Raw genomic sequence first — 27,759 nt, 5'->3', positions numbered from 1 at the left:
CTGAAAGACATGACAGCTGCAGTAGACAAATGTTTTAATGTTTACATAAACAATCAGACTTTAAAATTTTGAAAAGAACCAAATTCACAAAAGTCTGAGGCAAATAATCTAATTTTAAAAAAAAAAGTGGAAGGAAATTTAACAACAAATAATATTTTCACAAAGTATTCTATTAAGTATTGATCTATAGAAATATACTGGATGATTATTTCCTTGCCACAAGTTCAAGGAGGGTGGAGGTTATTTTGTCCAGGTTCTTGGAGTATTGTGGGCCCCTGTGCATCCTGCGATTTTGTTCCATGTGTAGGGAAGGTGAAGAAGAGTGGGAGTCAAAATACTCCTCAGCAGGTCGGTAGTCACGAGGGTGCATGGGTTCTTGAAACCTTTCAGCATAATGTCCTGGCTCATCTGGATGGGTAGCATGTGGAGAAATTTCAGGGCACCCAAAAGAAAAGAAAAGAAAAACATTAGACTAAGAACTTAAACATAAAATGAAACGGAAGTGGAAAATAAATAATTATTTTTGACAACAGGAACCAGAATATGTAGCTTATTCTACATCAAAAGATACATTTATCATAAAATCACAAGATGAACTTAAACAATTACGCACACTTCACACATTGCCTCCAGAATTATTGTGCATAACAGAAAGTAACAAATATGAGACAACAAATTTCACTGTTCTTCCATACAATACTTTTAATGAAGAATAGTCAAATATGACCAATAACCAGAACTGACAACTTATTGAGGTATTTAAGAACTGACACATTCACGCTTATATTAATGTTACATTTCAACATATAGAAAATCATATATGTGAAGCTAAACAGTTTGCACAGTTATATTACCTTCATAACGGCTTCTATTTGTGTGTCTGTGTTCCCTGTGTACAGGGCGGTGGTATTCTTGCAGCTGTTCATCAGGTATATACTCATGCTGCATCCAGCCTCGTCCTCTGTGATCATCTTTGAAACGAAAGTCTTGTGGTTGTCTGAGGTCTAAATCTTCTCTGAGGGTTCTTTCATACTTGTGTGGAGACAGCTGCAGGTCCGGCTTTAAGCTGTTGTAATTGTTGTTGAGGGCTGCTCCACCTTGGCTATTTTGCTACAATAACAAACAGATTCTTCTTTAGTTCATTTCTGCAGTTTAGCAGAGACAGAATTAAAGTGCATGTTCATTAGAAAGACAGGCCCCGTGAATGGTGACACATACCACAGCCTTCTCTGATTTTTTGGTCTTGAATTCTCTCAGAAGGCTGCAAAGTTTGTTCTTCAGGAAGTCAGCTTCTTCCGCATTCTCAATTTCTATGCTTTTCTTGAGGGTGAAAAAGTGACAAGGGAAAAAGACATAGTTAAGATCCCCCAATCTATGAAAGGCCACATAGCAGACACCTCTCTGCTGTGTGTGTATCGCAAATACTAATTCGTGATCTTACCAGCATATCAAAGACACCCTCTGATCCAGAGCCGCCTTTTTGGTAGATTTGAGTATGATGTGGGCTCTAAAAGCAACATTCGACATAAATTACACTAAATAAGTGAGTACATGTTTTTGATTACTGTAGTTAGAAGTATAAAATATTGGTAGGATACGATTCATCAGAATAGCTTAATTTTACAACAATCTACCTGTGATTCTGTGTAGTGGTCAGGATGTTGTGTTCCATGGGTTTCAGGTCTCAGTTGTGCACTAACTGGTCTAGGATGACCACCAAACTTTGGATTTGGAGGTCCATATTCATCACTGAACCTTAGAGAAGAAATCAAACGTGTGCAGAAAGGTAATGTATGGAGATGAAAACACAAACCGTTCAGCCAAGTAATATAAATGATTCACATTTCTAAGGCTTTACAGGTAAATGACTGGGGACAGCATCACTCACATCTCCTTCGTCATTTCCACCTCCTCTGCAGTGGCATCAGAGAAGCGGCTTTTTCTTTTTCTTTTACCATGTCCTTCATCATTAGTGGCCCCGGTCAGAAAGCGCCTGAATGGCTCTGGGATGCCAGACAAGGTCCTGGTAACTTCCACTCGTCTCTGGGAGGAAGGGGCTCCTGTTCTGTTTAGCCCAGGGTTAGAGACTGCCACCTCTTCATGTGGTTCTCTCATTTTGTGCTGATAGTCTTTGATAATATTAAATAAATGATCGTGCGCTTGGTCATTCGCAATAGGTGTGGGAAAGCTCCTCCTCTTGGCCTCTGGTTCACCCGATCCCTGCCTACTTTCTCTGTTCATACTGTCTGGGTACAACGGCTGTGAGGGCTGATACTCAGAACGAACTCGCCTGCGCCGAACTTCCTCAGAGTAGAACTCCTTCAGAAGATCTCTTTCTGTGTAGGGTCCTCTGTTAGGAGGAGCCTCTTCTGGGTAATACTCTACATGCTGAGTCTGGCCATGGGGCATTGGCATCTCCTCCCTAGGATCATACCTGGTAACTCCACCTGGCTCAAGTGTGGCTCTTCTTTGTAGATCTTCAACATATTCCTCTTTATATTCCCTACGATTATCAGTGCCCATATATTCTCTGCATGTATTATTTTCCCGGTAATCTGCCCTGTGCAGGTCTTCTTCCATGTAGTCACGACTGAGACTGTCCTCTCGTTGGAACATCTGTCTGTCTCTGTTCATGTAAGGTTCATCTGGGTGGAATGGGGGTATATCAGGGTAAACTGGGGGATGTCTCCCTCGATGAGAGTACTTATCCTCATAGTCCTTGAGGTCTGGCAAGTGTGTTGGTACATCTTGTGTCCAACTCTGTGCGTCATTCCTGTCCCTATTTTGCTTCTGCCTTGGGGGAACTATGGAACAGAAGTAAACACACAGTTCAAGTAAAAAATAACTTATTATACTCATTTGCATAGTGATTAGAAAATAGCTCCTTGACAGCTGCAGTGGCCCTCAACCATATGCTACATGCAGTGACTCAAACTTTTCAACTGCAGGCTAAATTGGATCAAAGTATTCTTCTGATTTATAGTAGTGGTTAGTTATTAAATGTAATATTGCTTGTATGAGCTGTTTTTTAATTAGAATGTATTATATTAGATTCCCTGAAAAACATTAAAGGTACGTCATAAATTTAGAGGATAGGTTCACAAATTTTCAGGTCTGTCTTAAAACAGTAATCGGGTACTAAGGACAAAAGCAATGGTTCACCTACGTTCTAGCCTTTTTAATACAAAAATGGATATGAATATGAACGTACCTTTTGAAATGTTTAACTTGCCTTCAGTCCCTCTTTTGGCCATTGGCTGAAACACAAAAAAGTAAATACAGAGAACGTACATATTACTCTCCAAAATAATTTGCAATTATAAAAACACATATTATTTAATAATATTCAAAATGTCTGATTACGGAAATCTGTATGTCTCACATTTGGATTCCCTCGCCCATCCTGTCTCTCTATTATTTCCGCTCTAGCTCGTATGATCTTTCCTCCTTGGGTTATTATGGATTGTTTATCCCAGGTCACCAAGTCTGGCCGTTTCAATTCCTACACAAACACAAAAGTAAGACAGTCTCACCTTTTTTCATCCTCTGAATTAAAAAGCAAAGCAAAACACTCAAAAAGTTCAACTAGAGTTTTCTGAAAATGTTAACAGTGCTTTACCACGTATTTCTGTCTGTGTTTACGTCCAATCACATGGTGGACCATTTCTGGTAGGTTTGTAGTCAGATGACATAGCCTACACAGGTATCTGGGGCCTGGGTATTGGTCATTACCAGGGGCTTCATCCAAATAGCTCAAACCTAAGACAAAAAACGCAGAAAAAAGTTAATACGGATCAAATTAAAATGGAAAAAAAAAATTGTATCAGGGTATTCACCAATGATGGGTTCATCAATCTTCAAGTAATCCAGATATTGTAGAATGTCCTTAAATTCGGGTATGGTGTGTTGTCTGACTGCAAGCCCTAAGAAACCAAGACACTGGTAGTTAGCAACAGGAAAATATTACAACAGAGAGGATTTTGAAGGTCATAATGTATTGTATGTACAGTGCATGTTTTAAACATAAGTGCAGAATGCATTTACCGTGTTGTTGAGCTGACATCATATATCATGTGTAAGACGGACTCACTTTGCCTGTTAGTTCACAGTATACTAGTGCAATGTTCCTTATTTTTAATTAACTTCCTAATTATTTTATGTATTTGTAATGTAACTTATTTTAGGTATAGCTACAACCCACTGCGTCTTCTTCAGATACATGATGATTTCCACTGGTACAGTGTTTCACTTCAGTTCAAATTCTGCTTTACTTACACCAACACGAAAGTGATCTCTTTGAAACAAACATGGGATGCGATCTTCCGTTAACGTTATGTTGCTGTGCAATAGTCTTCAGGTAAAGAAATGTTGACAAAGATGATTTTATAGTATACAAAAAGTTACTTTGCAAGAGAGGAGAGTAGAGGAAAATGGTTTTTCCTCTATGATTTTTTGTCAGGTAACTCTTGAACATGCTTTTTCAGGCTGCATGTTAGCGAGCGTGCACACCTTTGAACCCACCTCTTAACAGAAAGTTGGATCAAACAATCAGCTTGTTTGATGTGCAGGGATGCATAATATGTTGTTGACATTAAGTATACCCATCAGCTCCTGTGCAAGCATCTGCAACCTGTGGTTACTTATAACAAACTTCTCTGCTTAAACGTACAGAGATATTTACTCGCATCTTTCATCATCTAATTCCGTAGCAAGTAACCAGCCGAATCAGGATGATTGCAGCTGAGTGAGGGTGCGCTCATTGATGTTCCAGCACCAAAACAACTGGTTATGAGCCTGGTAGCCTCGTCGGTGTTCTACAGCTAGCAAATGCAAGAGCCTGTCAGTTCAAATTGAGCTCATTTTGAACAACACAATCGGTGACTTGACAGGACTATACAAGATGTTTCACATCCAACTGGTAAATGTTACAGAAGCCCAGCGTATATTAAGGGATTACAGTAGAACACCCTGAACTGATTGATTTTGTGATGCACATAAAAAGGAACGTGGAGTACGCTGCCTTCACATCAGTCATTGAGGATTTTCACTCTTCCCAGCAAGATTCAACTACCAAGAACAACTGTCACTCTGGCAATTGTAAAGATACACAGTGGAATGGCTGTTGTTCACTGTCAGAGAACGGAGATTTTGCTGACTTGAACGAGCAATCAGCTCCAGTTAGCGGCATACGAGCTACCTTTGCCCAGTGTAACTGGGCCCGTTCTGACACATCATTTATTACAAGTGCAGCATTAGTCTGACAATCAGACGTGCTGGATTTTTGCAGCTGTTGAGCCATAGACTCTATGTCAAGTATGTGGACAACAGAACATTACACTTGTGTGATGTTCAACATCTCAGTCCAAAACCATGGGCATAAATCTGCTGCTATAGCAGCATCCGCTCTTCTCAAGAGGCTCTCCACAAGATTTTGGGACCTGGATTCAGCCACAAGAGCATTAGTGAGTTCAGGGGGCTGATGTTGGGCAATAAGGACGGCATCCCATTCACCCCAAACATGTTCAAGGGGATAAGGTCAGGGTTCTGTGCGGGCAAGTCTGAGGTTCCCCTTAATAGAAACTAAGGGGAAACCATGACATTTGTATACCTGCCTTTAAAGTGCTGGAACATATTTTCAATATAATATGATCCAGTCCAAACGATGACATGTTCTTTGATTTTTTTTTTGTTCAAAATCATTCTACGAGGATCACAACCATTGAAGGACTAAAAATGTTGTCCATTAAAAAAAGCAGAAAACAGACTAGACTGACCTCCATTACCTTCACGTGAACAGACAGCAAATACACTCAAGGCCAGAATAGAAGAAGAAGATGAAGTCTACTTACCCGCAGCAACAAAGCCATCCTCTTTCTGCCAGGAATGAAAGGAGAGCAATAAAAATCAAGTCAATCAGTGCTGGGTAAACAGGACACTGGTTAGAGCTCACCACTGCTAAAAAAGAAAGGGTTATGTCATGGAACCAAACATTTTTTTAGCACCTTATTGTTAACCAAAACCACAGCTCACTTGAGGTGTAGTAAAGGTACATATGCTCACCTGTCTTCTTTTAAGTTTGACTTTTTTTTCATAATAAGTACATAAGGAAATAAAGAAGTTAAGGACGAGGGAGCATGTCCTTCTGCACGTAGCTGCACCTAATAAGCCACCTTACTAGGAGAAGATTATCCTAATAGTTGAAACCAAATTTAATGTGAAAATGGCTGTCTGTATGTAGAGAGATAGAGATAGAGAGATAAGCAGTGCCCACTTTTCTTCAGCACAAACAAGAAGAGAGATGAACTGATGTTCAAGCTTCATTCACACATGAACCCCGCTGGATTCAACCGTCTGTGTATGGTAAGGCCTCTCATTGTCAGACATAATGTAAAGCCTGTTCCCATAAGACATGATCCTCTCAGATGAAATAGGCCTCACAAGACATACAGGCCTTGTACCTCTGACCCGAGGTACTTATGTCTGCAACTCAAGACAAGCACACATACCTACAGTTACTGTGGATAGGCAGTGAGCTCTGCCAAAACGCAGCTGACCATGCAGCAGTACTGTAGCTGAACGCATCCCGATGGACACCGTCTGAGGACTGAAGCTGCAACACGGCCAGTGTGGACAACATCTTCGCATCTGTGATGCTCGGTTGGTCAAAGTACGGTCCATGTTTATTCATTATCGGTCTTCCATGTCTGGCTTTCCAGCAGTATAAACTGGGAAAACATTGAGAGTGAAGTTAGCTGTCAGACTTGCCCACCAAAACGGGAATCTTCAGAGTAGAAGGAATTTCTTGCGCTTCAGCCAATCCACTGTCGGCGGTCGGTGCTCTCAGAATAGGACAATATACTACAAACTGTTGAATGGGCTCATTGAACTGTTTGATGAAACTTCAGAGTCATGTGCAAGAACATTATTCACATGTGCTTGCCCTTGGTGTGTTGCAAGTTTTGGTCAAATCAAAAGCCATGGAATAAGATTTCCAGAAGGAGTTGGAAAACATATTTTTCCAAATGAAAAGAGAAAATTGCCAGAACATGTAACCCTTAAAGTGGACGTGGGACAGTGGCTTAAGTGGCTCGTCCATATGAAACAAACCGTGAAAAGGAGACCGAAAGAGATTTATGCAGAGAGGTTGCACAGCATGTTTTTCAAAAACATGAATCCCTACGATTCTTGTGTCGATCACAACTGTCCACATATGATGATGTCAGACAACATGAGGGAAACATAGACCAGGTCTTAAAAGTCAGTCAAATCCATTAAGATGTTGCCTGCTCATGTGCCATAAACCAACTGCAGGTGGTACACCCCAAAGACACAGTAATCATCCAGAATGACCTGGACATTGTCTTCACGATGGTCAAAGACAAAAACCGGTAAGCATTCATTTTGCCTGTTTGCTTGTTGTTGTTAAAGAAGTTCCTAAACACTACAGTGCAAATGTAAATGTGCACAGAATTTCAGCTTCAAGCTTCAATCAGAAGAAATGTATAACACCTTTTTTCTGTTATTTTCACTGATCTGGAACTAACCGTACCACCAGATTATTCAGAACAGAAATAAGTAAGATACACAAGCAGACAGGCCGCAAAATACAAGAGAAATCAACCAACGGTCCACAGATGTTGTCAGCAACTTGGAAAGATAGTGACATATCACTTTTGGACGCCCCTTGTTTACTGCTACGAGTTTTGCCTTGAACCTGTGGAAAACTTGTGACTGACTGTAAAGAACAATCAGCAGGTCAAATTAAAAAGACTAGTCACTGGAAAATTGCTCATTGATAATTAATTTATCTGTCTAACAACTTGCTATTTTAGTTTAGTTAGTATGTTAATATTCGGCACAACTTTAAGACTGTATAGCTTTCTGCACCAATAACTGATGCTGTGTACCTTTATGTGCCCTGGTGTGGTCAGGTGAATCTTGTACAAGGTTTCTCCTCTTATGGATTTATCACAGACCTGGAGTAAAACAGAAAACCGTGATCAGTATCACAGCTACATACAATGGTATAATATACAGTCAGATGCCAGTTTATTGGGTAGACACGGCTAATATAAGACAGTCCTTAGCCTATACACCTAGCAATAAATGAGGAGGATAAAATCTCTACGTCAACAGCACCACAAACCACAATCTCATCAATAACTAGTAGGTCGAATCAACATCTTAAGCTTTTTCAGCAGAAACTCATTATAGTCTTTATGAAGGACTGGCTTATGTTAGGTCTGATCTATTAAACCACATTAGGTATGACTAGTTAGCTTATTAACTAGCAACCGAGTGTAGACACTCGGTAAACGTTTGTGAAATCCAAGCTGCATTTCTATCTTGAACCTTGCAGCCTTCATTAAGTGCAGCTAAAGGTAGCTATCTTACCGTGCACTCAATAAATTCAGCCTCAACATCGTAAGGTGTTTCGAGCTTGTCCATTGTTGGACGTTTAACGACTAACAAGGAGTAAACGCCGCCCTCTCATGAAACCGCTAGTAGCTTAGAAAAACGTTTAATAGCTAGCGAACGTAACCAAGCCCATGAATACGTGAATGCTAGCAATTCGTAGTTTGCTAATAAATCAGTTTATGTTTGGTTTATAATATATCGACATTTTACATTGCCTTCCACTAGTTACTTCCGTTTATTAAACTAGCTTGCTTCCTGTGAGTTTGTACAGTTGGACCCAGGAAGCCCACATGAGTGGCGTCATCTTAATACCGCGCCACCTGTTTTTTTTTTAATTGTTACGGTGTAAGAAACGAGCGCACCTCGTAGAAAACTGGAAAAGTTAATGGACGTCCGTTTACGCCCCCTGTAGGACACGACCACAACTGAAATCAAATTCATTGTCATACACCACAGGCAGGACTGCAAAGATTTATACATTTTCTGTTTATTTGGTTCTTAGAATAATTTGCTCCATAGTTACAAAAACAAACAGCTGCTTTTAAGCCTGGCTTTGGAAACTGGGGCACTTCTCGAGCTGTGTGAGGCATCAGCACAGCGTTCAGTAGATATAAGGATAAAACTATGAAACAATGTTACAGTTAACAAGACATCAGACTCCTTCACTCATTATTTCCTTATCATGTAGGTATGGGCAACTACAAACATATCATTGTACAGAGGTAAATCATTAATTTGTCTGAATGACCATGTCCAAGCCATGTTCGCATGGAGAGAAATCATGAGCACTTAAAGGTACAACTCCATCATATTTACATGCAATTTAGAATATGTACACTTACCAATGATTTACACACCCCTCTCACAAAGAGGCTTTATGTAAATTATAATTACATGTTTGCTTTTAGGAACATGGTTTACTACTCAGCTTCAAATTATCCCAATGATTTCACAAGCACACCTTTCGCTTCAGAGGCCATTAAAAGAATGATCCCATTTTGGAAAAACTGCAGCAATAATCTACAACCAAGAGTGAGAAAGATAGAGTAAACTTAAGTTATGATAGCAATCCAAAATACTGAAAATCATTATGAATGATCAAACTAAAGGGATATTCTCTGGTGCATTATCTTAAGTCACTATAAATACAAAAATATTACACCAGCATCATCCATACCACTTTAAAGCTGTAAAAGTTAGATGGGCAGGGGCCAGAGCATGAGAGGCCTGTGTCTGATGATTATAAATCTTCATGTACAGTGTACCGATAACATACAGCACAAAGATATGAGCTCACAGACAGACAGAAAAAAGACATTTCTGTTAATAAAAGCCATGTGGATAAATAATCCGTTCAAGACAGCATGAGAACCATAGGTCACCATACAGGGACACACAGACACTTTCCAAAATCAAAAACAGAGGGCTATGGCAATGTTACTGATCAAATATCTAAGAGACAATGTTGAGATGTTTCAGTAGCAGGAGGGTCAGTTATAAGGTCAGGAGGTGAAACTTCAGTCAGTCTGAAGAGTTGTAGAGTCCTCCTGGAAGATTGTTCAGACGCGAACGCAGCTCCTTCCGGACCTGGGTCACTCTCGCCAGTTTACGTTTGTATTCCTGAAAAAGTGCACAGCAGAAAAGGTCTGTCAGAACAACAAGATCCTAAAGTGTCATTGCAATTTTTAGATTTTTTTTTTTTTTTTAAAGCCTCATCAGCAATTTTTTGGGAACACAACTTGTGGCAAGTAAACAGTGATAAGGACTAACATAATCAGAAAATTTAAATCAAAGATATGAAGGCTGCATAAAAATAGAAATATTAGTAAATATTATGCTAACTTTGTACTGCATTCTACATTACAGAATGTGATATTAGTTAGTTTACAAGTTTGGATTCCTGGCCAAAGAATTCCACCAACCATGTTTGTGTTGTCCCTTACAATTACTCTCATTTGAAAACACCGCCATATAAATGTAAAAAGGTTGTGTGAGATTTTAACACATTCAAGTCTGTCCTCTTTCAAACTATTGAATGTAGGATGAGATTTAAATCTATCACATCTCACTATATTTACCTCAGGTTTATGACTAACTTGTTTCTTGGTTTACTTTCACATACATCTATGAAACATCTGACAAGTCATTGAAAACTAAGAAAACTTAAGTATTTAAGGGTTTTTAACATCTTGATTTACAACAAAACAGCAGAAAAGGTATTGTATCTAAAGGGCATGTTAGAGAGTGTATGAAATTTAGAGAGGGCCATGACAACACTTGAAACAGTCAGAAAATGAAAGAATTTCACCTAATTCATGTATATGCAATCATTTTAGCACCGTAAAAGATCAAGTGCAACTCAAATGTTTTATCTCTGCACCAGCCTGGTTGCACACATCACTTTTAAGCTATTATATGCGATTGTGGGACAGCTGATGCGTAGGTGTGTTGTGCAAGCAGAACACATTTTCTCAGGTCACAGGATGAAAAATATACACTTGTGTCTTTTCATTTGTGTCTATACCAAGATAACAAAAACTTGACATCTCTTTTCTCACATTTTTGGTTTGACCTGTTATAACATGAGTTTCTCTCTATTTGCAACTTCTGTTGAATTTAAATCAATTCAAAACCTTGAATGTGTAGCTAGCATTTACTGTGTCAATACCACAAAAAAAAGCTGTAAATACTGTTGTCATTGAAAATCTTTGAAATTGAAAATTCAAACTGAACACACCACCAGGAGCTGCAAGTGTTAAAGCAAAATAAAAGCACTCACAAAATTATTTGGATTTTTTATTTTCAGTTTTTTTATTACAAGAGACTTGACTGAGTGAAGATACAAATATGAGATACTTTATCCTCTTGGTATCCTGTGAATAAAGGCTGGACAGTTATTGTCACCACAAAAAAGCATGGTTATAAGAAAACAAAATCTGCAGAGAAGTTTTTCTAGGTTAAAAGACTTCATCACACAGTATTTTGGTCGATACTCATCTTGTAGGAAGTGCGCTAAGTGAAGTGAGCTAACTAAAAAAGGCTCAAAGGACAAGCATTTCCCTGTGACAATAGGAAAATCTCACTTGGATGTGTGTATCTAATTAGGAATGTTTCCTGTTAGTAAAGCCAGAGGGCCTAACACTCATTGAAATCTGCAGTCTGGTTGAGTAACAAAACAGGCACACCGCAGATGTACTTACTGTATGAAACATGCTGAAATACATGAAAAGAAATGTTACTTCAAAACATGGGCAAACAAGACGTGTGAGCATGCAGCTACATAGAGAGATGAACACCAAGAATGAATATTAATGACATAAAGGCGAGGTGGACAAGACATACACAGATAAACTAATTGAAAGAAAGAAAAATGATTTACGCACTTCAAGTTTCTGTTCGTTCTGGGCCAAGCCGTCCTTCTGGCTTTGCAGGAAGACCGTTAGTGTGCGCGTGAGCTGCCTCCTATCATCTATTTCTGCTGCCAAGCGGCCACTGTAGTCTGCTAGCAGCATGCAGGCCTCTTCCACCAGCCGGGAGAGCCGCTCCCCTGATTCTTTATCTAAATCACAAAGAGCATACAGAGAGCAGGGCACAATGCTTAACAATAACCAGTGTAGTTATATCATTCCCGGTCAAGGTAAATAGCTACTGTGTAATCACTTGCAACTCAAACATTGTTTCCCATGATGGATTGAAGCATTTTTGGCCCTTTTTAATCACTCTAGTTTGAGTGTCCTGCTCAAGTGAACTTCAGTTTGTAGTGTTTGTCTGTTGAAGTGAAGGCAAGGGAGCTGTCCTGTGTAGCCTTTCAAAATATTTTAACCAATTTTTTTTTTTTTTTTTTTAAATTTCAGTGAAAATAAATGTTTCCTTATCTAGAAAAATTATCCACTGTATATTAATCCGCAGTAAACTCGAATGCATGTACACTCAGCAAGCACTTTATTAGGAACACCTGTACATTTGCTTAATATCCTATCAACCAGTCATGTGATAGCTGTGCAATGTATGAAATCATGCAGATACAGGTCAGGAACTTCAGTTAATGTTCACATCAAACATCAGAATGGGGGAAATGTGATTTCAGTGACTGTGGCATGACTGTTGGTGCCAGACGGGCTGGTTGAGACAGACAGTCTCTAGAGTTTTACTCAGAATGGTGCGAAAAACCAAAAACATCCAGTGAGCAAAACTTCTGTGGAAAGAGGCGTCTTGTGGCTATGGTAACTCATAGGCGCTCTTTACAACTGTGGTGAGATGAATCTGGTCAGATGAATCTGGATTGCTGCTGAGGCACAGAGATGGTCAACAGTCCAGTCTGGTGGTGGTGTAATGGTGTGGGGAATGCTTTCTTAGCACACTTTGGATCCCTTATTACCAATCATTCACTGTCAGAGCCTATCTGAGTATTGTTGGTGACAATGTGCATCCCTGTTTGGCCACAATTTACCATCTTCTAATGGCTACTTCCAGCATGACACCAGGTCACAAAGCAAGCTCCCCGGTCACCAAATCTGAATTCAGTAGAACATCTTTGAGATGTGGTAGAACCGGAGGTTGGTAGCATGAATGTGCAAATGACAAATCTGCAGAAATGCTATGATGTAATCAGGTCAATATGCACTAGAATATCAAAGGGACATTTCCAAAATCTTGTGTAATTCATGCCACAAAGAACTGAGGCTGTTTTAAATGCAAACAGAGGCCCTATAAAGTATTCGTATGGTGTTCCTAATAAAGTTCTCCATGCCTGAGTGTATATACAGTACACAATAATGTTCTGTGTCCTGCCTCCCACCTGTGATCCTGTGAAGCAGTGACGTGTCCTGCACCTCAGCAGGAAGGGAAGAGATTCGCTGACGCAGCACTGAGTCGCCAGAGGCCGCATTTTCCAGCTCCTGCAGAGCTCGGATTAACTCTGCTGTCTGAGGTAGCAGGTGAAGCGAACAAAGGGAAGAGAAAAGTAAAAGAGAGGGTATGGTAAATGACTAGTTAAGATTAAGTATGTGTCAAACATAAACAACATTTGATAGGTAGCAGAGAAAGGAAGTATCAAGACACATCCATTCAGAAGCTGCTGTATCAACTGTAAAAAGTATCATTAAATGATATCTATGTGGTTTACTGTATCATTTCATTAAAAGTCCTGTATTTATGGCTACACTGTTTGTCTAGAACAACACCTGTGGGGGCTCAGCTGGGGAGCTCTGAGAGGCAAAGTCTTCATCATCTGGTTGGATTTCTTCATATGACCTCTTCTTCGCCTTCTTTTCTCCATCTGGGATTTACAAGAAAAGAGCAGAAGGCAACAAAAAGCATTAGATATAGAACTTAGTTTTCTAACTCAAATGAAATGGTGAACATTTTATGTAATGAATGAGAATGCAACTGCCCAATTTCAAAGTCACCAGTCACCGTCTTGCCACAAAGCAGATTAGCCATGGAGCGTGTGTGTGTGTGTGTGTGTGTGTATTATATATATATATATATATATATATATATATAAATAAATAAAATACACACACACACATAAATAAATAAAATACACACACACACACCTGAAAATGTTAATGATCAAATTTAATCAAGTCAGGTTTAAAGCCACAGATTGGCAGGGTAAGCAGTCACTTTAGCTTATTGTTGTGAGGAGCAAATTTGTAGACATGGTTGGGTGTTGAGCACTCCTACAAGCTATACCAGTAAAGGTTAGTATCAAATCAACTTACATAGTACTTGTGAGAGCTGATCCAGCAGGTTGTTCTCGTACACAGCTCTCTCCTGCCAGATGGACAAAACCCGACCCAACTGTTTCTTACAGCCTTCCTCGCCATCTCTGGACAGGAACATAGTACATTACAGACATGCACATTTTAAAACAGCTTTGTTTTAATGGCTCTTTTATGTCAATATGCCATACATATTTCATGCATGACAATATCATTTTCAGCTGCTATGCGTAAGAATTTCAGAAATTATTCTTGGAGAAATCTGGCCTAGCAATTTCTTGGTTCATTTTAGAAAACACAATTTTCTATAACAATTCAATAATTAAAAAAAAAATTAACCAGTGAGCAAAACAAACAAACCTATCACTGAATCCTAAAAAAGGTGACTCAGCAACACCTTAAAATATTAATGTTGAATCTGACCTGTATACATGTTTGAATGCATCAATGATGATCGGTGCAAAGTCCTGGGTGAACTCTGGTCCTTTTTTCTTGCTGTTCTGAATGACGTCATTGGCCAAGTAAAGGAAGGTCAACTTGCGTGACACCTGAGCTGCAAGCATTCAGATGTAGACATACATTACTATGGAGCATTTGGTTATGATATACAAGACTGAACCTTAGGCTGAGCAACACGTTGATAGGTTTCAATGCATAAAATTTGTTTCTAGGGTAACATAGCATAATCTTAATTATAATGATCTATTAATTGACCTACTAAAAATAAACATTACTGATTTCATTTCAATCAGTGAGATGATTAGAAGAAAGAGATACCAAATGTTTTTCCCAATAAGCCAGACCATGATGCGAATAGGGTTGATCTTTACTATTTATCAAAGACAGCAAATCATCTCACTGGAATTATTCATGACTAAGAGCAAAATCTATAAAGTAACAACCACTTAGTCAGTTCATTCATTGTATGTCTTCTCCCACTGTGTTTTATCCACCAGCAAGTACTTTGTGGAACATTGACAACATACATGTAATAATTCATATGTCTGTTGTTTTTGGACAGGACACAGTCAACAGTGAGCTAAGCTTAAAGCTCCAGAGAAATGTGCCATCTCTATCCCCATTGCTATTAACACTGCACACTCCTTTCAGTCCTCAGACAGTCCTCCTAAAATACAACATCAACTTGAGATATCATTAGGTTGTTGAGTAGCACCCCAAGGGAAAGTGTGCCTGTATTAGCTACAACTACAGCAATACTTAACGTCCATACAACAGGCTTTTTAATAGTAATTCAAAAAAATATTCTGAACAGCTCAATTACGTACTTGTATCATAACTGCATCTAGTCAATAAATTTAGAGCTAGCATGTACTGTTAGTCAGTAATAAATGGCAGGTTAGTGATGTAAACCTTCCATCTGACACACTTTAAATGGCACCTTAATACAAAGACACTAAAAAAAAAAACACAAGCCACCCCTTACATTTAGTTACACATTCTGTATTATTTTTTGCTGTGAAAGACAGCGTGACACATGATGTTTTACCTGTGGTGATAAGGAGCCAAAAATTCAAAATAAAATTCAAATATGCCCAAAATACATTTACATATTAATAACATGACTACCATAGCAAATCAGAGGTTACAATGCGTTTATCATTCGGTGTATGTCAAAAAAAAGCTGTAAAATAGTTTGTTGTTATCAAAGTGGTGTCTTGACGGAGTTATGCATTTACATAAACCAAAATCATAAGATTTTAACACTGTGTCAAAGACAAAGTATCAGTCACAGTACAACTTTAGTAAACAATAGTATAGTTTATATCACTCCTTCTGATGCCATCGACTCGCTCCACCTTAAAGTATTTCAGACTGATTTTGACCATAAAGTATCTTGCATCCATAAAGTTTCAGTGGACATATTTTAGTATGCTTGTGCTACTTCAAGAAGGAGAGGGAAAGAGGGAACAAAATTATGAAAAAGAAATGATTGAGAGGCCACTATTGGCCCAGCTAAAACTCTCAGGAGAAATGTAAACCCATTCCAGCAACTACACACAGCAGTAGTAGCATGAGTAGCACTGGCCAACTTTTATAGTCCTGATCCAGGCCCGTCAAGCTACCCTAGTGACCCACTAATATCTGGTATTCAGTGTTCATTGAGTTCATTAAAAGTGTTAAAATCGTTTGAGGAAAGATGAACTTCTCAGCTCTCAATGAGGAGAAAATAGGAGAATTTAAAATGACAGCACAACTAAGTCTTTAATAAAAGTTAGTACGATTCATAAAATCCATAAAGGAGCATAATTAGTTCCTTGTTCATTATTATTTCCTCTCACAAATTCATACTTTATACCTTTATCATTTGTTTGTCAAAGCTGAATTAAGTGATTTCTTGGGCACTTGGGGGCAGAAGAACAAGCAGTAAACCACAGTGACCTTCTACAGTTGCTGTATTACCATTCAGTCTTGATGCTCAGTTTTGGTCTCCACTATCTCTAGAGTAAAATATCTAGATTTCTAGCTGCTTAATACTAAATGATAACTTTGTCAGTCTGCCATTTGGTGCTGGACAAGTAGCATACAGTGGATTTATTGGATATTTACCTCTGAAAACAGCAGTTTTCTGTCAGGACAAAACAAAAACGATGAGTTGAAAGAAGCTAAAACGCTCTGTGGAGCTCAGAGTAACTGCTAAGTTGGGTGATAATTCTCAGTGGATTCATCACTATAAGCAACCACTTTCAATTTACACATGACCATTCGTTCAATTGTCAAGATATATATGTATTTTTTATTACTACAGCTTTAAGGAATTCAGCTTAATGTGAATTTAATATCTGCACTGTGGGGGTGAACTTCAATAGCTTCAGGACAGAGTTAGTATGACGGTCTTGCATCAGGGCTAAACAATTTAGGGACTCATTTACCAAGGCTAACGATGTATAAATTTAGAAAGCCACGGCGTCAATGTGCAGCGTCTGAACTAGTCTAAACATGGCTGTAATAAAAACAAACCAGCGTTAGGTAGATAACGTGGTTAAATGCTAGGTTAGCCTTACTGTTAGACAATGCTGGTGAGTTAAATCCCTTTCAACTGGTATTGCACGAAAGTTGGCTAGCGTTAGCAATTGCTGTGCTAACAACGGTCCGTTGTTTAACACGTTTGGTGAAATTTCTGATAACGAAATAGCCAAAGTTAGCCAGCTCCTGTAGACAGAAGCTACATCTAACTTGTATAAGCATGTTAGCCGTCTTTTATTACGATGAACTAGCTAGCTCATGTCATTCTTACCTTTTTTTAGTTCGTTGAACCAAACGTTGACAATGGTCTTCGAGTGTTTTCTATGATGAATGAGCCACAACGACAACGTCTGCACACTTTGCTGAGAGTTACTAAGCTCGGACAGTTTCTTTTCTAAAGCCGCCTCAGAGAAAGCTGACATATCGACGAGAATAGGGGAGTGTGAGAAACCGGGAGAGGCAGCTTCAAGGTTCCTCCCAGATGTATTTATCTACAGTTAACCAGTCACTACTAGAATTTTAGCCATCCAAATTAAATGCCATACGGTACCTTTCCTATGGTAGAGACAAGGAATTTATGCTAACTAGCTACCGCCGTCGTCTAGGTAGTGTTAAATGGGGGCTGGCTTTGCTTAGGACAAACCACAGCAGTCTGCAAGAGGCGCTTCCGTACGTTCCGTACGACAGCTATGTTGCGTTCAAGTCAGATGGAAATAATAGCACCTATTACGAAAATTTGCCCGGCTGATATATATGACGAAGCATTCGCTCTCATGTCAGATATTTCGCATGTAGGTCATACTTTTCTGTTCATCAGATGACTTATTTGACCGCAACTGATAAGACCTGGCAGTCTCTGTAAAAATAGAAACATGAAATAAATTTTCCAATGTATGTATGTTTATTGTAGGGTTATCGCTGACGGAAGTTCTGTAGACTAACGCACACTGACAATCAAATCTCTCCTACAATCCACTTTCAACATGCTTCATAATGTTCACTTTTATTTCTACATTAAATCTGGCTGACACATCCATGAAAAAATTTTTATCATACAAAATAATCCGATAAAGTGAAAGGGGACAAAGCTGAATACTGATCTCAACAGATTTAGGGAAGGAGGACAACATACATATATTGACTCATGGATGTTGATCTGTTGCTTCTGACATAAAATAACTAATTTACCTGTGAATTTGTGAAGTTTTGTGTATGGACTGGAAAAGCTGCAAAAATAATTACCTCTCTTGGGATTAATAAAATTGTCTGATTCTGAATCTGACACAATTCAACCTCTTAAATGAGGAAACTAAGACATTTGCAAGTTTACAAAACATATTTATTATGCACCACATCATTAGGCAGTTGCATTGTTATACCAGCTGATAACAAGCCTTTGGACATTCAATGTTTTATAGCCTTACATTGTTAGTGTGATGTATTCATCACTTTCATCATTTCCCAAATCTGTTTTTAGCAACCTAGTGTATCCCTGCTGAGTGATCATCTGTTAATTGGATTTTTAAAAAGTTAACACTGCTGAGTTAACCGTGTATTAAATGGCAGTTCTTTAAGTACTTTTACATTGGTCATGGTATGTCAGAATCTTCAAGTGCAGTTTCCTTTTTATGATGGAATCAGTGGAGCATTAGAAGACATGGACATTGCTCATGTACCATACAGAGCCATGTTTGGTCAAAGTTTAAGAGAGCTCTGCTGAGACTGGAAACTTAAGTACAACAAACTCCATCAAAGTAACTGTATTAAAAGGCACCTTATAATATCGCCTTGCACTGAAACTAAAATTCACTACTCAAAAACTAAAAGAACTTTACAGTCTATGCTCAAAGACATGTGTACTCCAACTAACAAAGAAATCTATGGTCAGTCTAAATACAGTCAACATAAATAATTGTGCTGCACACAATCAGAAAAAGGGGTAAAATCATCCAAATAACCTCAGCAGTGCTTTATTCAGTAACAACTGGTTAAGCAGCACATCTGACATTTCATGACAAATTCTCTGAGTTAGTCAGGCTCAGGTTATACATATGTGCAGTCACATTGGCACAATAGTCAAAAAGAAACAGAACATGTAGCAGTTAAATTCATTTAGTGACAACCACAAACCATAGTCAATGTGATTTGAAACTATGACAGCATGCTGCTATACAGCCTTTGATGCTCAATATTAAAGAAAGTTTCTCACCCTCACTTGGTTAGAACGCATGTGAACCTAGAAATATATCAATAAATTTCAGCATTTTTCACTTTAGATATCAATATCTCCAATTCTGCCTGTGATATTGAGTCACTTACAATTCTCATAAGAATAACATAGGCTATCATTATAAATATCTATAATTCTAAATCAGACAGCACTAGGTTTTGTTTTTAATGTAACCAGATAATATAACAGCTACAATTTCACCTAAAACATGTCAAAGTAAATGTCACAATCTAGACTTATTTGATGTTGATGGTCCAAAGTCCAGTCTGTTTTTAGATTTCCATTAATGCAAAATCTCCTGTCAGTTTCATTAAGAAAAAAAAAATCTCATACAAAATAATGCTGAAAGTGAAAGGGGACAAAGCTGAATACTGATCTCAGAGGCTTTAACAGTTCTCTCACTACAGGCAAAACATATCTTCATTAATTAATACCCATTACTGACAGAAACCAGATACATTTGTTTTAAATGAACATAATCTCATGCTGGACCATCTAAGTGTGATTTCATTCAATGGGGACACCACTCCATTGAGTAGAACTGTGGTCTCCATAAGGTGTGGCAATGTATGCTGAATTAAAATTGGGATATGCACACATAAATGGAGTTGTTCCATCTACACTTCTTGAAATCATCAAACCTGGCAACCCTGTGTCTCTGAAATTAGGATCAGAGTAGGTTCCATAACACAGAGCTTGCACAGGTGGGATAAAAGCATTCGACTGGGACATACCCCCACCACAACCACCGCTGCTGCTGCTGCCTGGATGTGGAAAGTGATGGTCAGGATTTGCCATAGGTACATGACTATAATTGGGGTTAGGCATTACCCCATGGCCTCTGTAGATGGTTTGATAGGCCACAGGTTGCATCATATAACTTTGTGGAGTTGTCTGGACATGGTTGGCAGTGAACTCCATGTATGTTTGCAGTTGTCTCTGTTCAGTCTCAAGAAACTGTACCCTAGGCTGAGGTGCACTGCTGCCACTGTGAGCAAGGAAATCTAACTGAGGATGCATTTTGATCCTAGCGGCATCTAAACAAGATGATTCACCAGATAAACCATGTTGCTCCACATCGACTGTCAGAAGATTTGTATGATCTGCTGCCATGTACTGGTTTTGGGGCTGTTGTTTGTAATAACATTGGGCAGAACCTGAGCTCATCTCCTGTCTCTCTTCTCTTGGCACTTCCACTCTTGTACCAACCTTATTCTGTGAAGCAGAATTGTACCACTGCACAGCGTAACCCTCCTCAGGTCTGTAGGAAGAATTATAAGATGACCAGTCCTGAATGTGGGACACAGCATGCAACAACTCCTCGTTTTGTTTCTGTAGGCCTTCATTTTTAAACTCTTCAGTGAAGTTCATACTTGATGTTTCTTGAGAACCATGCCGTCTGTCATAATTCCTGTCCCCATAAACCTTTTGGTCATTTTTCCAAGTTATGTCTTCAGACTGGCTGGAGTCTTCATTAATACTGAAGGAACCATCCACCTCTTGATACCGAGTGCCTGTGAAGATTCTCTCTGGTCCCTTGTATTGATCAGCCTCTGCATCTCCACTATAGAGGTGTTGCTGAAGTTGTGAGTTTGTACACATTGCAGTGTGTTCATTGTTAAGTGCAAATGATCCAATGTCATAGTCCAACTCACAGTCCTCTGTCTGGGACTCTGGCGGGGGAATGAGGTCTGAGGCCGATGAATGCGAATATGACATAGGGAGGCTGTCCTGACTGAAAGACATCCTCGCCAGCAGCACTGAACCTTTGGTCAGAGGCAGGCTTACCTTGAACACAGTATTTGCCACCTTCTTCATCTTCCTCTTTTTTGCCTTCCTTTTCGCCCATTTTGACAGCACTACAGTACGTTTCTCTGGCATGCCTTCAACTGATGTATTATTCACGCTTGGCCCTAAGCAAAAAGTATAAATCAGACAGAGAGGTTGAAAAGCAACATGAAATTACACAAAAATATTTCCTTATTGACTGAACAAACAAAGTTTTGCCGCCCTTCAAGTGAAGTGTAGCTTCCGAGAACACACACCTTTGACAGTTATTTTGCTTTTTTGGGTGCTAGTTTGTGTCCATCCATTACATAGCATCTTTATACCTGGAAATGAATAAAAGCAATACACAGGTATGCAAAGAAAAAATATAAACGTAAGTCTTTGCAAAAGACACATTGGCTGTTAAGGGGCTTAAAGAGAACAAAGAATGAAGAAGATACAAATGGGTGAATAATACAACAATAGATAACAAAATATAAGTTGCACTTAGCCTCTTTAACCTCAAAATTATAAATGCATATATCAACACACATGATCTTGACAAACTTGCAAGCAAAACTCACTTCCTACAAAGTAAAAGGTGGCTGCAAAAGAGAACAGAGGCCTTGGTGGATTTATGGTGGTTACTGCGAGCATTTTGTTTTGTTTTTTTTTTTGCAGTGAGCATTTCAAACTCCTTGTGGAGTATCACTTTTATGCACAGCATCTAGTAAAACGCCACCTCTTCAAGATATGAAACCAAGAGTGATAATGTGCAGGGACAGAGTAAAATACAGGTTGTACTTACATCATTAGTCACTCCTCAAGAGGAGAGAGTTGGGTTTAAAGAGGTCAATTGTTTATGGCCGAACAAAAAATATGAATCTGTACTTACACCAGTGGTAACTTTTGCCAGTCATTGGGGTACAGAGTGACTCTGGTACATTTATCACCTGGAAATATAAGATGTTTGAAAACTGATGGACAGAAAATTTTAAGTGAAGTCAAGACCTTCTTGGTGAAAGACAGAGTCATTTATACCTAGAATAACCAAAGCAGGATAAGCTGTGCATAAAAGTAAATATGATACCTTCAGTTCTCCTCTGCCCTCCTCTTGCTCCACTTTCCTGGCCAGTGATTGGATTAACTGACTGTTGTCATTAATATTTGCTGTCACTGCATCCACCTGCTCAGGATGTTTTTCCATCTACACAGAGATGTTTTCAGTGAACTTAAAACTTACTCCTAGCATGTAGTTTACAGATTTTGCTGTTCTGTTTATTTCAATTATTGATAGATAACAAACTGACCAAGTAGTTAAGGAGATGGGAAGAGCTGGTTACGTGATCAATGATGTCCTCTTTGTTGGATCTTATGCGACAGCAGTGGCATAAAAAAACGTGCGTGCCGCCATCTTCACTCCTACACTCAACCACACGGAAAAGACCTGTTGTAAACATATACAAGCAGCATTTTATTAAATAAATAATTGTTTGACACTTTGAAGTAGGCTTTTTTTCTTCTCTACCCAAAGGTAAAATAAAAATTCACAATATCTTTGCCAGGAGCAGAATACGCATACTTCCCAAAATGTATGTAACTATTTCTTTAGATGCTCTATTATGTATTCAGTAGCACTCAGTAGTACAGTTCTCACCAGATAATCCACTATGAATTTCTCATGTCCCGTAAATTTAATTTAATTTTCATTTAATTTTAGAATATTCCTAACAGATTCAGTGCATTATAACAATCAGTAATGCAGAGCTGAACCTAATTTTTCAATCAATGTTTAAATAGATTTTCTAGAACTTCAGCATACACTGTTGCTATTCTTGATCTGTGCTCACCAATAAAAGGCTTGGTTCCTGTGTAGCCATCAAGAAAGTTGTTGCTGTTCTCTGATAGAGCAGAGGGTTCGGGTGACATCTGAGTATTGTATACTTGTGATGCTGAGATGTTTTTTAACCCGCCTTCAGACTTGACAGGAGGAGCTACAGTAGACTGCATCAAAGGTGGAGCCTTGTTAATCTTTGCTGAGGTCTTATGTGATATCATGTCTGCCTTGAGATATTTCCCGGACCGCCTCTGTTGGTTCTGGGCAAGCAACACAATCCTCTGTGATTGGATGGAATAGTGCTCCAGCTGCATAGATATAGTCTCTGAATGGCTCTTGGGTTCACCGTGCCAGTCTCTTAAGAAATGTATCAAAGTTACTGCTGTGGTGTTAGGGAGAGAGAGAAAGAGAGAGAGAGAGAGAGAGAGAGAGAGAGAGAGAGAGAGACCCACATGGAGTAAAAAATGGACATGTCATCTACATACAGAAATCATGCCAAAGAACAAAAAGTGGTGACAGGCACTGAAAGAGAAGACAGAGAATTGTCACTGACCATCATGTTCACTGTGTGTTGCCACCTTCTGGTATACAGCATCTTCAACCTCAAACAACTTAATATGGAGGTGCAAAAAGATATAAACACATTCAAAACACTCATGTGTTTGCAAGGAGAAATAAAGATATACACAGCCAAATTAAAATACCTGGACATCTCCAGCTCCCTCTTTTCCCTCGATTGTCTTGGCTATCTCCATCAGAGGCCAGGCCAGCTTAGACAGGTCAGAGTTCTCCTTCCATTCAGACACTAAGCGGGGGTAGTAGGCTTTCTAAAGGAAAACACCCCATCTGTTAATAAACTACAGTCCAAGGCAGCACACAAACTTGGCATTGTGACTTCTTCTACAGTAATACTTACAATGTAGTTGTATCTGTGGAGACTTCCAATAATGTGGTTCCGCATGTCAGCTTTACTAAGTCGACACACACACACCGCACACAGGTACAGCACTTCTCTGTTAGGTGCACCCACCTTCACGCATTCTATGATGCTGCCCAGGCCTGGGTGTACATGAAACAACAAATTATTTCAATACACACAGGACACAGACAACATACACACAAAATAGGCACACAAATAATTGTTGCTACAGACCAATGATGGGTTGTAGTCTGTTCTTGTTGTTCAGATACACCTTCAGAGAACCGAACAGCTCGCTTTTGCTTGAAACTCCTACAAACAGAGAAGCATCCGTCAAAAATATTTCCTGACAAAAGCATGCAGGTAAATGCAAAAGCAAGTATGGTATGGTATCATGCATGATACCCCACATGCAGAGTCAAAGACATACCTTGTTGTGCCTGATCCGGATGCATGCTGCAGTTGTAGAATCTCCACCTGCACTGAAGTTGGATCTTACATTAAGTAATTATAATTCAATCAAATTCAGATTATTTATTCAGGAAAGCAAAAAATTAGTGCGCTTATGTCCCGATACCTTAACTATTTTTTTGTTTTCCCCTAAAATAGCATGAAAAAGTGAAGAAGAAAAAAACAATAGCATAAGGACAGAGACATTTTTTTTTTTCTTTTTACAAAAAGAAAGGTCAGAGGAGAAAGTATGACACAGGGACAGAAACCTTGTGGGAAATAATTTGTACTCATTTATTCTTAATTTTACAGATTAGGTTTTACCAAATATACATACAAGTTCAATTATGTATTTTATTTATTACCTCACAAACATTTCAGAAGATAATGGTGTATGTAACCAAGTGGTTCAAGAATTCATTTGATGTTCTACTCCAATGAAGATATCACCCTCAGAGGAATGTTCTCAGAGAACAGCTAGTCGTGGTGGAAAGTATGGATAGCATGAAATATTGGTGTCTTGGGAGCATAGGCCATGCCAAGGAGGGGTTGAGAGCGGGGAGTGTGCTTACAATTAGGGCCACCGAAGGAGGGGACAGAGTTATGGTATTGACCTACCTTAAATAGTTAATCATTTTTGTTCATTTATTTAGTAGAAATGTGAACAAACTGTGGCTCTAGTGTAGGTTACACTGTAACCACCAGATGGAGCTGCAGTATCATCAGACTGTTCAGACAGGATACATGAGTCAATGCATTGGTCTACAATTAGGTTGTTAAAGTGATTTTTTTTTTTTTTTCAAAATTGGTAAGAAATCTCCAGCTGATTAATTTATTGTTGTGTCTTTCTGTTGTCGTTTCAGGGTAAAACAACTAAAAAGCTCCCAGATTGTAATTTAAGGGGGAATGTGGACAGAAAGTGTTATTTTCATTACATCAAATTATATTACATTAATCACAGCAGTTGCAGTAAGGATGCGCACAAAATTCATTTTTTTCCTGTTGTTAACCTCTGCTAAACAGCCCTGCAGAATTAACACTGACTGTCACTAAGTTTTCAGGAAACCCCTTGGGGCCAGTTAAGACCCGTTAATAGTCCCTGGGAAAAGTTATAAGAGTTCGTAATTCTCAGTTGCCGTTAACGTTACACTCAAGTTACAGTGAGCAGTATAGTGGAAAAACGAGCATATTTGTAAGATATTCACCAGTGGTATAAATTAGTGAGTTAGCGTGTTAACGACATCAACTAGTTGGCAAACAATTTATTTCCCCAGTCGAGCTGAAAAAAACAGGTTAACCTTTTTAATGCGACACTGAACTGACTTTAGACATTCCTAACAACCGTTAACTGCCGTTAAGCGCCATTTAACGTTAGCAAATTCGGTGAGCGCTCAAAGATAAGTAACAGTTATTTAAACATCTCAATCGTAACGTTACCTATATAATAACCTAAGATATGTTTTAATGTGTTGTGTATCACCATTCACCACAGCTCTGGGCAGAAATAGTGACATTAGTTCACTCAGTAGATGAACCAGTGGTGACCAACTCTCTATCTACACAGCCAACAAATCACGACGTGACATCGATATAATTCTTATTAATTTGTTTACAAGGCAAAGACACTGATTTCCCACCTTATTGATAAACTTACCGATAAAAAACGTGGTGTCCGCTTCTTTTTTGTTGAGTTAATTGATCTAATTAAACGTGCTGTGCTGAAATCCGAGAAGTAAAGTTGACGTTTACACAACAGCGTTTGTCTGGCAGTTCCCTCGCTGCTTACCTTCCTAGTGCACTGACAACATAAACTGAGCAGACCTAGGAAACGCGGCGAGCTCTTCTTCGTCTCTTTTATTGAGGTCTATTGCCGGTTGGCAAAGGTACTGGTGCATCACTGCCACCAACCGATAGAGTGTGGGTCAGAAGGTCAGAATGTCAAAACTCATATATTCTTAATCAAATTAGTTAGATAATGAATAGGATTTGACAACACTCATTTCTTCTGTCAGTGTAACATAACATGCACTACTGTCTCTTCTTGCCCATAGTAAGCAAATCTGCCTGTATTACGTTTATTTTGAATAGTGTACTGCTTAGTGTAGTGGGTCTTGATGTTGTCTCATATCCCCTGCTCCTTCCCGTACACCTCGTTTCTCCCTCTTACCTTTGAACTCCTTAAACATTTCCTCTCTTCCTCTCATTGTTTTGCATTTGCCTCTGTCTCTGCTTCATAACGCTCTTGATTTCTGTCCTGCTGAAACTAATTGCCAAATCCATGTTGCTATTTTTGTGGCTTCCTTTGCAGCCATTTAATTTCCTTTGACACCAATATGCTCTGGCACCCATAAGAATATTACTGTACCACCCTTCATTTGTTTTCTGTGTAATTAATAAGCGGTCTTGTATCCTCTCTCCACTGCACTGCTAACAATATTGCAAGCATTTCTCTTGTGTAAACTGCTCAACCTTCACTGATCATTCTCCCTACTTTAAACTCTCACCATCTTTGCTCTTATTTTATAATATAAAATCTACTGTGGCATTGGGAAGTATCCAGGATGGTCCTGCTGGAGATGGTACTGTTGGACTTAAGTTTAATAGAGCTACTAATTTTGGTCGCTTTCTTTGTCACTTTCCGTACAAAGCTGTTGTTTTCCTCCATGCCCTCTCTCCCAATAAGAATCACACAGGCATCACAAAAATCAATGCATTGATTACCAAATCTAAAATGCTCATTTCCCACACAAAAATTTAAAGACCACTCTAATACTTTCATAATAGCCCCCTGCCTTTTCTTTACAATTAACTCAATTTTTTTTATTCTTACTGACTTGTATCAATCTTCCTAGTAAAAGGTCCTTAATACATCCTGTTGGAATAATTGTATATATGGATTTATCTCATATTTATTAACTAACCATGTATCCTGCTTTACAGCCCTATAATCATGCATACAGTTTTTCTTATGATAATAACCATGCATATAGTTTGTCTTGTGATGAAGTTTTTTGCAGATAGTAGCTGCTGGAGGAGATCACAAGCTGTCACGATGCATAGAGCAGCCTGCTCTACTCCTACATCATGGGATGAACATTTGAACAATGTATCATCTGGCACCCATCATTTTGCTTTTGTTTGATTCTCAGTTCTTTAAGATAAGCAATGACTTGTAACTAAAGAATGCTTGGAATGCCTTATGTGATAATAAAAAGAGAGGAGACGGTGGAATATGCTCAGAGCGGGTTGGAGATTGTAACTGAGCATATCTCTGTCCGTTCTCCTCGCGAGTAAGAAATAACGCTCTTGTCTTTCTCTTCTTTGTGTCAGTATTAAATGTCTTAGGTGGTGTAAACCTGACACATCCATACAAAGTCTGATTAATAACGCATATCATATGCTTTCTCTAAAGACAGCCACAATACTT

The 27,759-nt window shown here is 38.8% G+C and overlaps 3 protein-coding genes across 8 annotated transcripts; all 3 read right to left on the bottom strand.

Annotated features, from left to right (window-relative positions):
* Nucleotides 1–17: 17 nt before the first annotated feature.
* LOC111659378 (uncharacterized) lies at nt 18–8,667 on the bottom strand. Of its 3 annotated transcripts, XM_023412324.2 has the most exons (13): nt 8,395–8,667; nt 7,908–7,976; nt 5,850–5,874; nt 3,837–3,923; nt 3,620–3,759; nt 3,383–3,502; nt 3,212–3,257; nt 1,889–2,804; nt 1,635–1,755; nt 1,442–1,507; nt 1,219–1,320; nt 855–1,110; nt 18–408 (listed from the first exon to the last, which is right to left on the bottom strand). In XM_023412324.2, exons 1-13 carry the CDS (start codon nt 8,446–8,448, stop codon nt 206–208), a joined length of 2,205 nt encoding a protein of 734 aa, XP_023268092.1. In that variant the 5' UTR covers nt 8,449–8,667; the 3' UTR covers nt 18–205. The 3 variants fall into 3 exon arrangements, with proteins under 3 accessions (XP_023268092.1, XP_087031721.1, XP_087031720.1); XM_087175595.1 differs by lacking the exon at nt 5,850–5,874 and having other exon boundaries at nt 8,395–8,666; XM_087175594.1 differs by lacking the exons at nt 5,850–5,874; nt 7,908–7,976; nt 8,395–8,667 and adding an exon at nt 4,045–5,842.
* A 222-nt stretch (nt 8,668–8,889) lies between these two features.
* Nucleotides 8,890–17,766, bottom strand: LOC111659387 (regulation of nuclear pre-mRNA domain-containing protein 1A). The gene is made up of 7 exons (XM_023412337.1): nt 17,401–17,766; nt 14,568–14,697; nt 14,145–14,251; nt 13,602–13,696; nt 13,217–13,343; nt 11,802–11,977; nt 8,890–10,038 (listed from the first exon to the last, which is right to left on the bottom strand). Exons 1-7 carry the CDS (start codon nt 17,549–17,551, stop codon nt 9,940–9,942), a joined length of 885 nt encoding a protein of 294 aa, XP_023268105.1. The 5' UTR covers nt 17,552–17,766; the 3' UTR covers nt 8,890–9,939.
* Nucleotides 17,767–18,446: 680 nt separating this feature from the next.
* LOC111659405 (uncharacterized) lies at nt 18,447–26,161 on the bottom strand. 4 transcript variants are annotated; one of them, XM_087175592.1, is made up of 12 exons: nt 25,987–26,158; nt 24,313–24,364; nt 24,117–24,194; nt 23,880–24,022; nt 23,668–23,790; nt 23,517–23,574; nt 22,977–23,345; nt 22,437–22,573; nt 22,217–22,333; nt 22,022–22,079; nt 21,405–21,470; nt 18,447–21,272 (listed from the first exon to the last, which is right to left on the bottom strand). In XM_087175592.1, exons 2-12 carry the CDS (start codon nt 24,335–24,337, stop codon nt 19,867–19,869), a joined length of 2,580 nt encoding a protein of 859 aa, XP_087031718.1. In that variant the 5' UTR covers nt 24,338–24,364; nt 25,987–26,158; the 3' UTR covers nt 18,447–19,866. The 4 variants fall into 4 exon arrangements, with proteins under 4 accessions (XP_087031718.1, XP_087031719.1, XP_023268131.1 ...); XM_023412363.2 differs by having other exon boundaries at nt 21,153–21,272; nt 21,405–22,079; nt 25,987–26,161; XM_023412364.2 differs by lacking the exons at nt 22,022–22,079; nt 22,217–22,333 and having other exon boundaries at nt 21,153–21,272; nt 25,987–26,161.
* Nucleotides 26,162–27,759: the final 1,598 nt, after the last annotated feature.

Source organism: Seriola lalandi, unplaced genomic scaffold, assembly GCF_002814215.2.
Source record: "Seriola lalandi dorsalis isolate HSWRI2012SDOR001 ecotype SW California unplaced genomic scaffold, Sedor1 jcf7180002054476, whole genome shotgun sequence".
Classification (NCBI taxonomy): domain Eukaryota; kingdom Metazoa; phylum Chordata; class Actinopteri; order Carangiformes; family Carangidae; genus Seriola; species Seriola lalandi.
The sequence above is the reverse complement of the archived record's forward strand: the minus strand, read 5'-3'. Positions and strand labels throughout refer to the sequence as shown.

What these genes read in the sequence shown, in the direction of transcription:
- LOC111659405 (XM_087175592.1), bottom strand. Translation starts at nt 24,337, where the DNA reads ATGCATCCGGATCAGGCACAACAAG. An exon ending in AGGGAGCTGGAGATGTCCAG is followed by an intron (nt 23,575 to 23,667) that starts GTATTTTAATTT and finishes CTCCATATTAAG; the next exon opens with TTGTTTGAGGTTGAAGATGC. An exon ending in AACACACAGTGAACATGATG is followed by an intron (nt 23,346 to 23,516) that starts GTCAGTGACAAT and finishes CTAACACCACAG; the next exon opens with CAGTAACTTTGATACATTTC.
- LOC111659387 (XM_023412337.1), bottom strand. Translation starts at nt 17,551, where the DNA reads ATGTCAGCTTTCTCTGAGGCGGCTTTAGAAAAGAAACTGTCCGAGCTT. An exon ending in GTTCAACGAACTAAAAAAAG is followed by an intron (nt 14,698 to 17,400) that starts GTAAGAATGACA and finishes GAATGCTTGCAG; the next exon opens with CTCAGGTGTCACGCAAGTTG. An exon ending in CCCCAGCTGAGCCCCCACAG is followed by an intron (nt 13,344 to 13,601) that starts GTGTTGTTCTAG and finishes CTGCTACCTCAG; the next exon opens with ACAGCAGAGTTAATCCGAGC.
- LOC111659378 (XM_023412324.2), bottom strand. Translation starts at nt 8,448, where the DNA reads ATGGACAAGCTCGAAACACCTTACGATGTTGAGGCTGAATTTATTGAG. An exon ending in CCACACCAGGGCACATAAAG is followed by an intron (nt 5,875 to 7,907) that starts GTACACAGCATC and finishes CATTCCTGGCAG; the next exon opens with AAAGAGGATGGCTTTGTTGC. An exon ending in GTGGAAATGACGAAGGAGAT is followed by an intron (nt 1,756 to 1,888) that starts GTGAGTGATGCT and finishes TTCTTCTCTAAG; the next exon opens with GTTCAGTGATGAATATGGAC.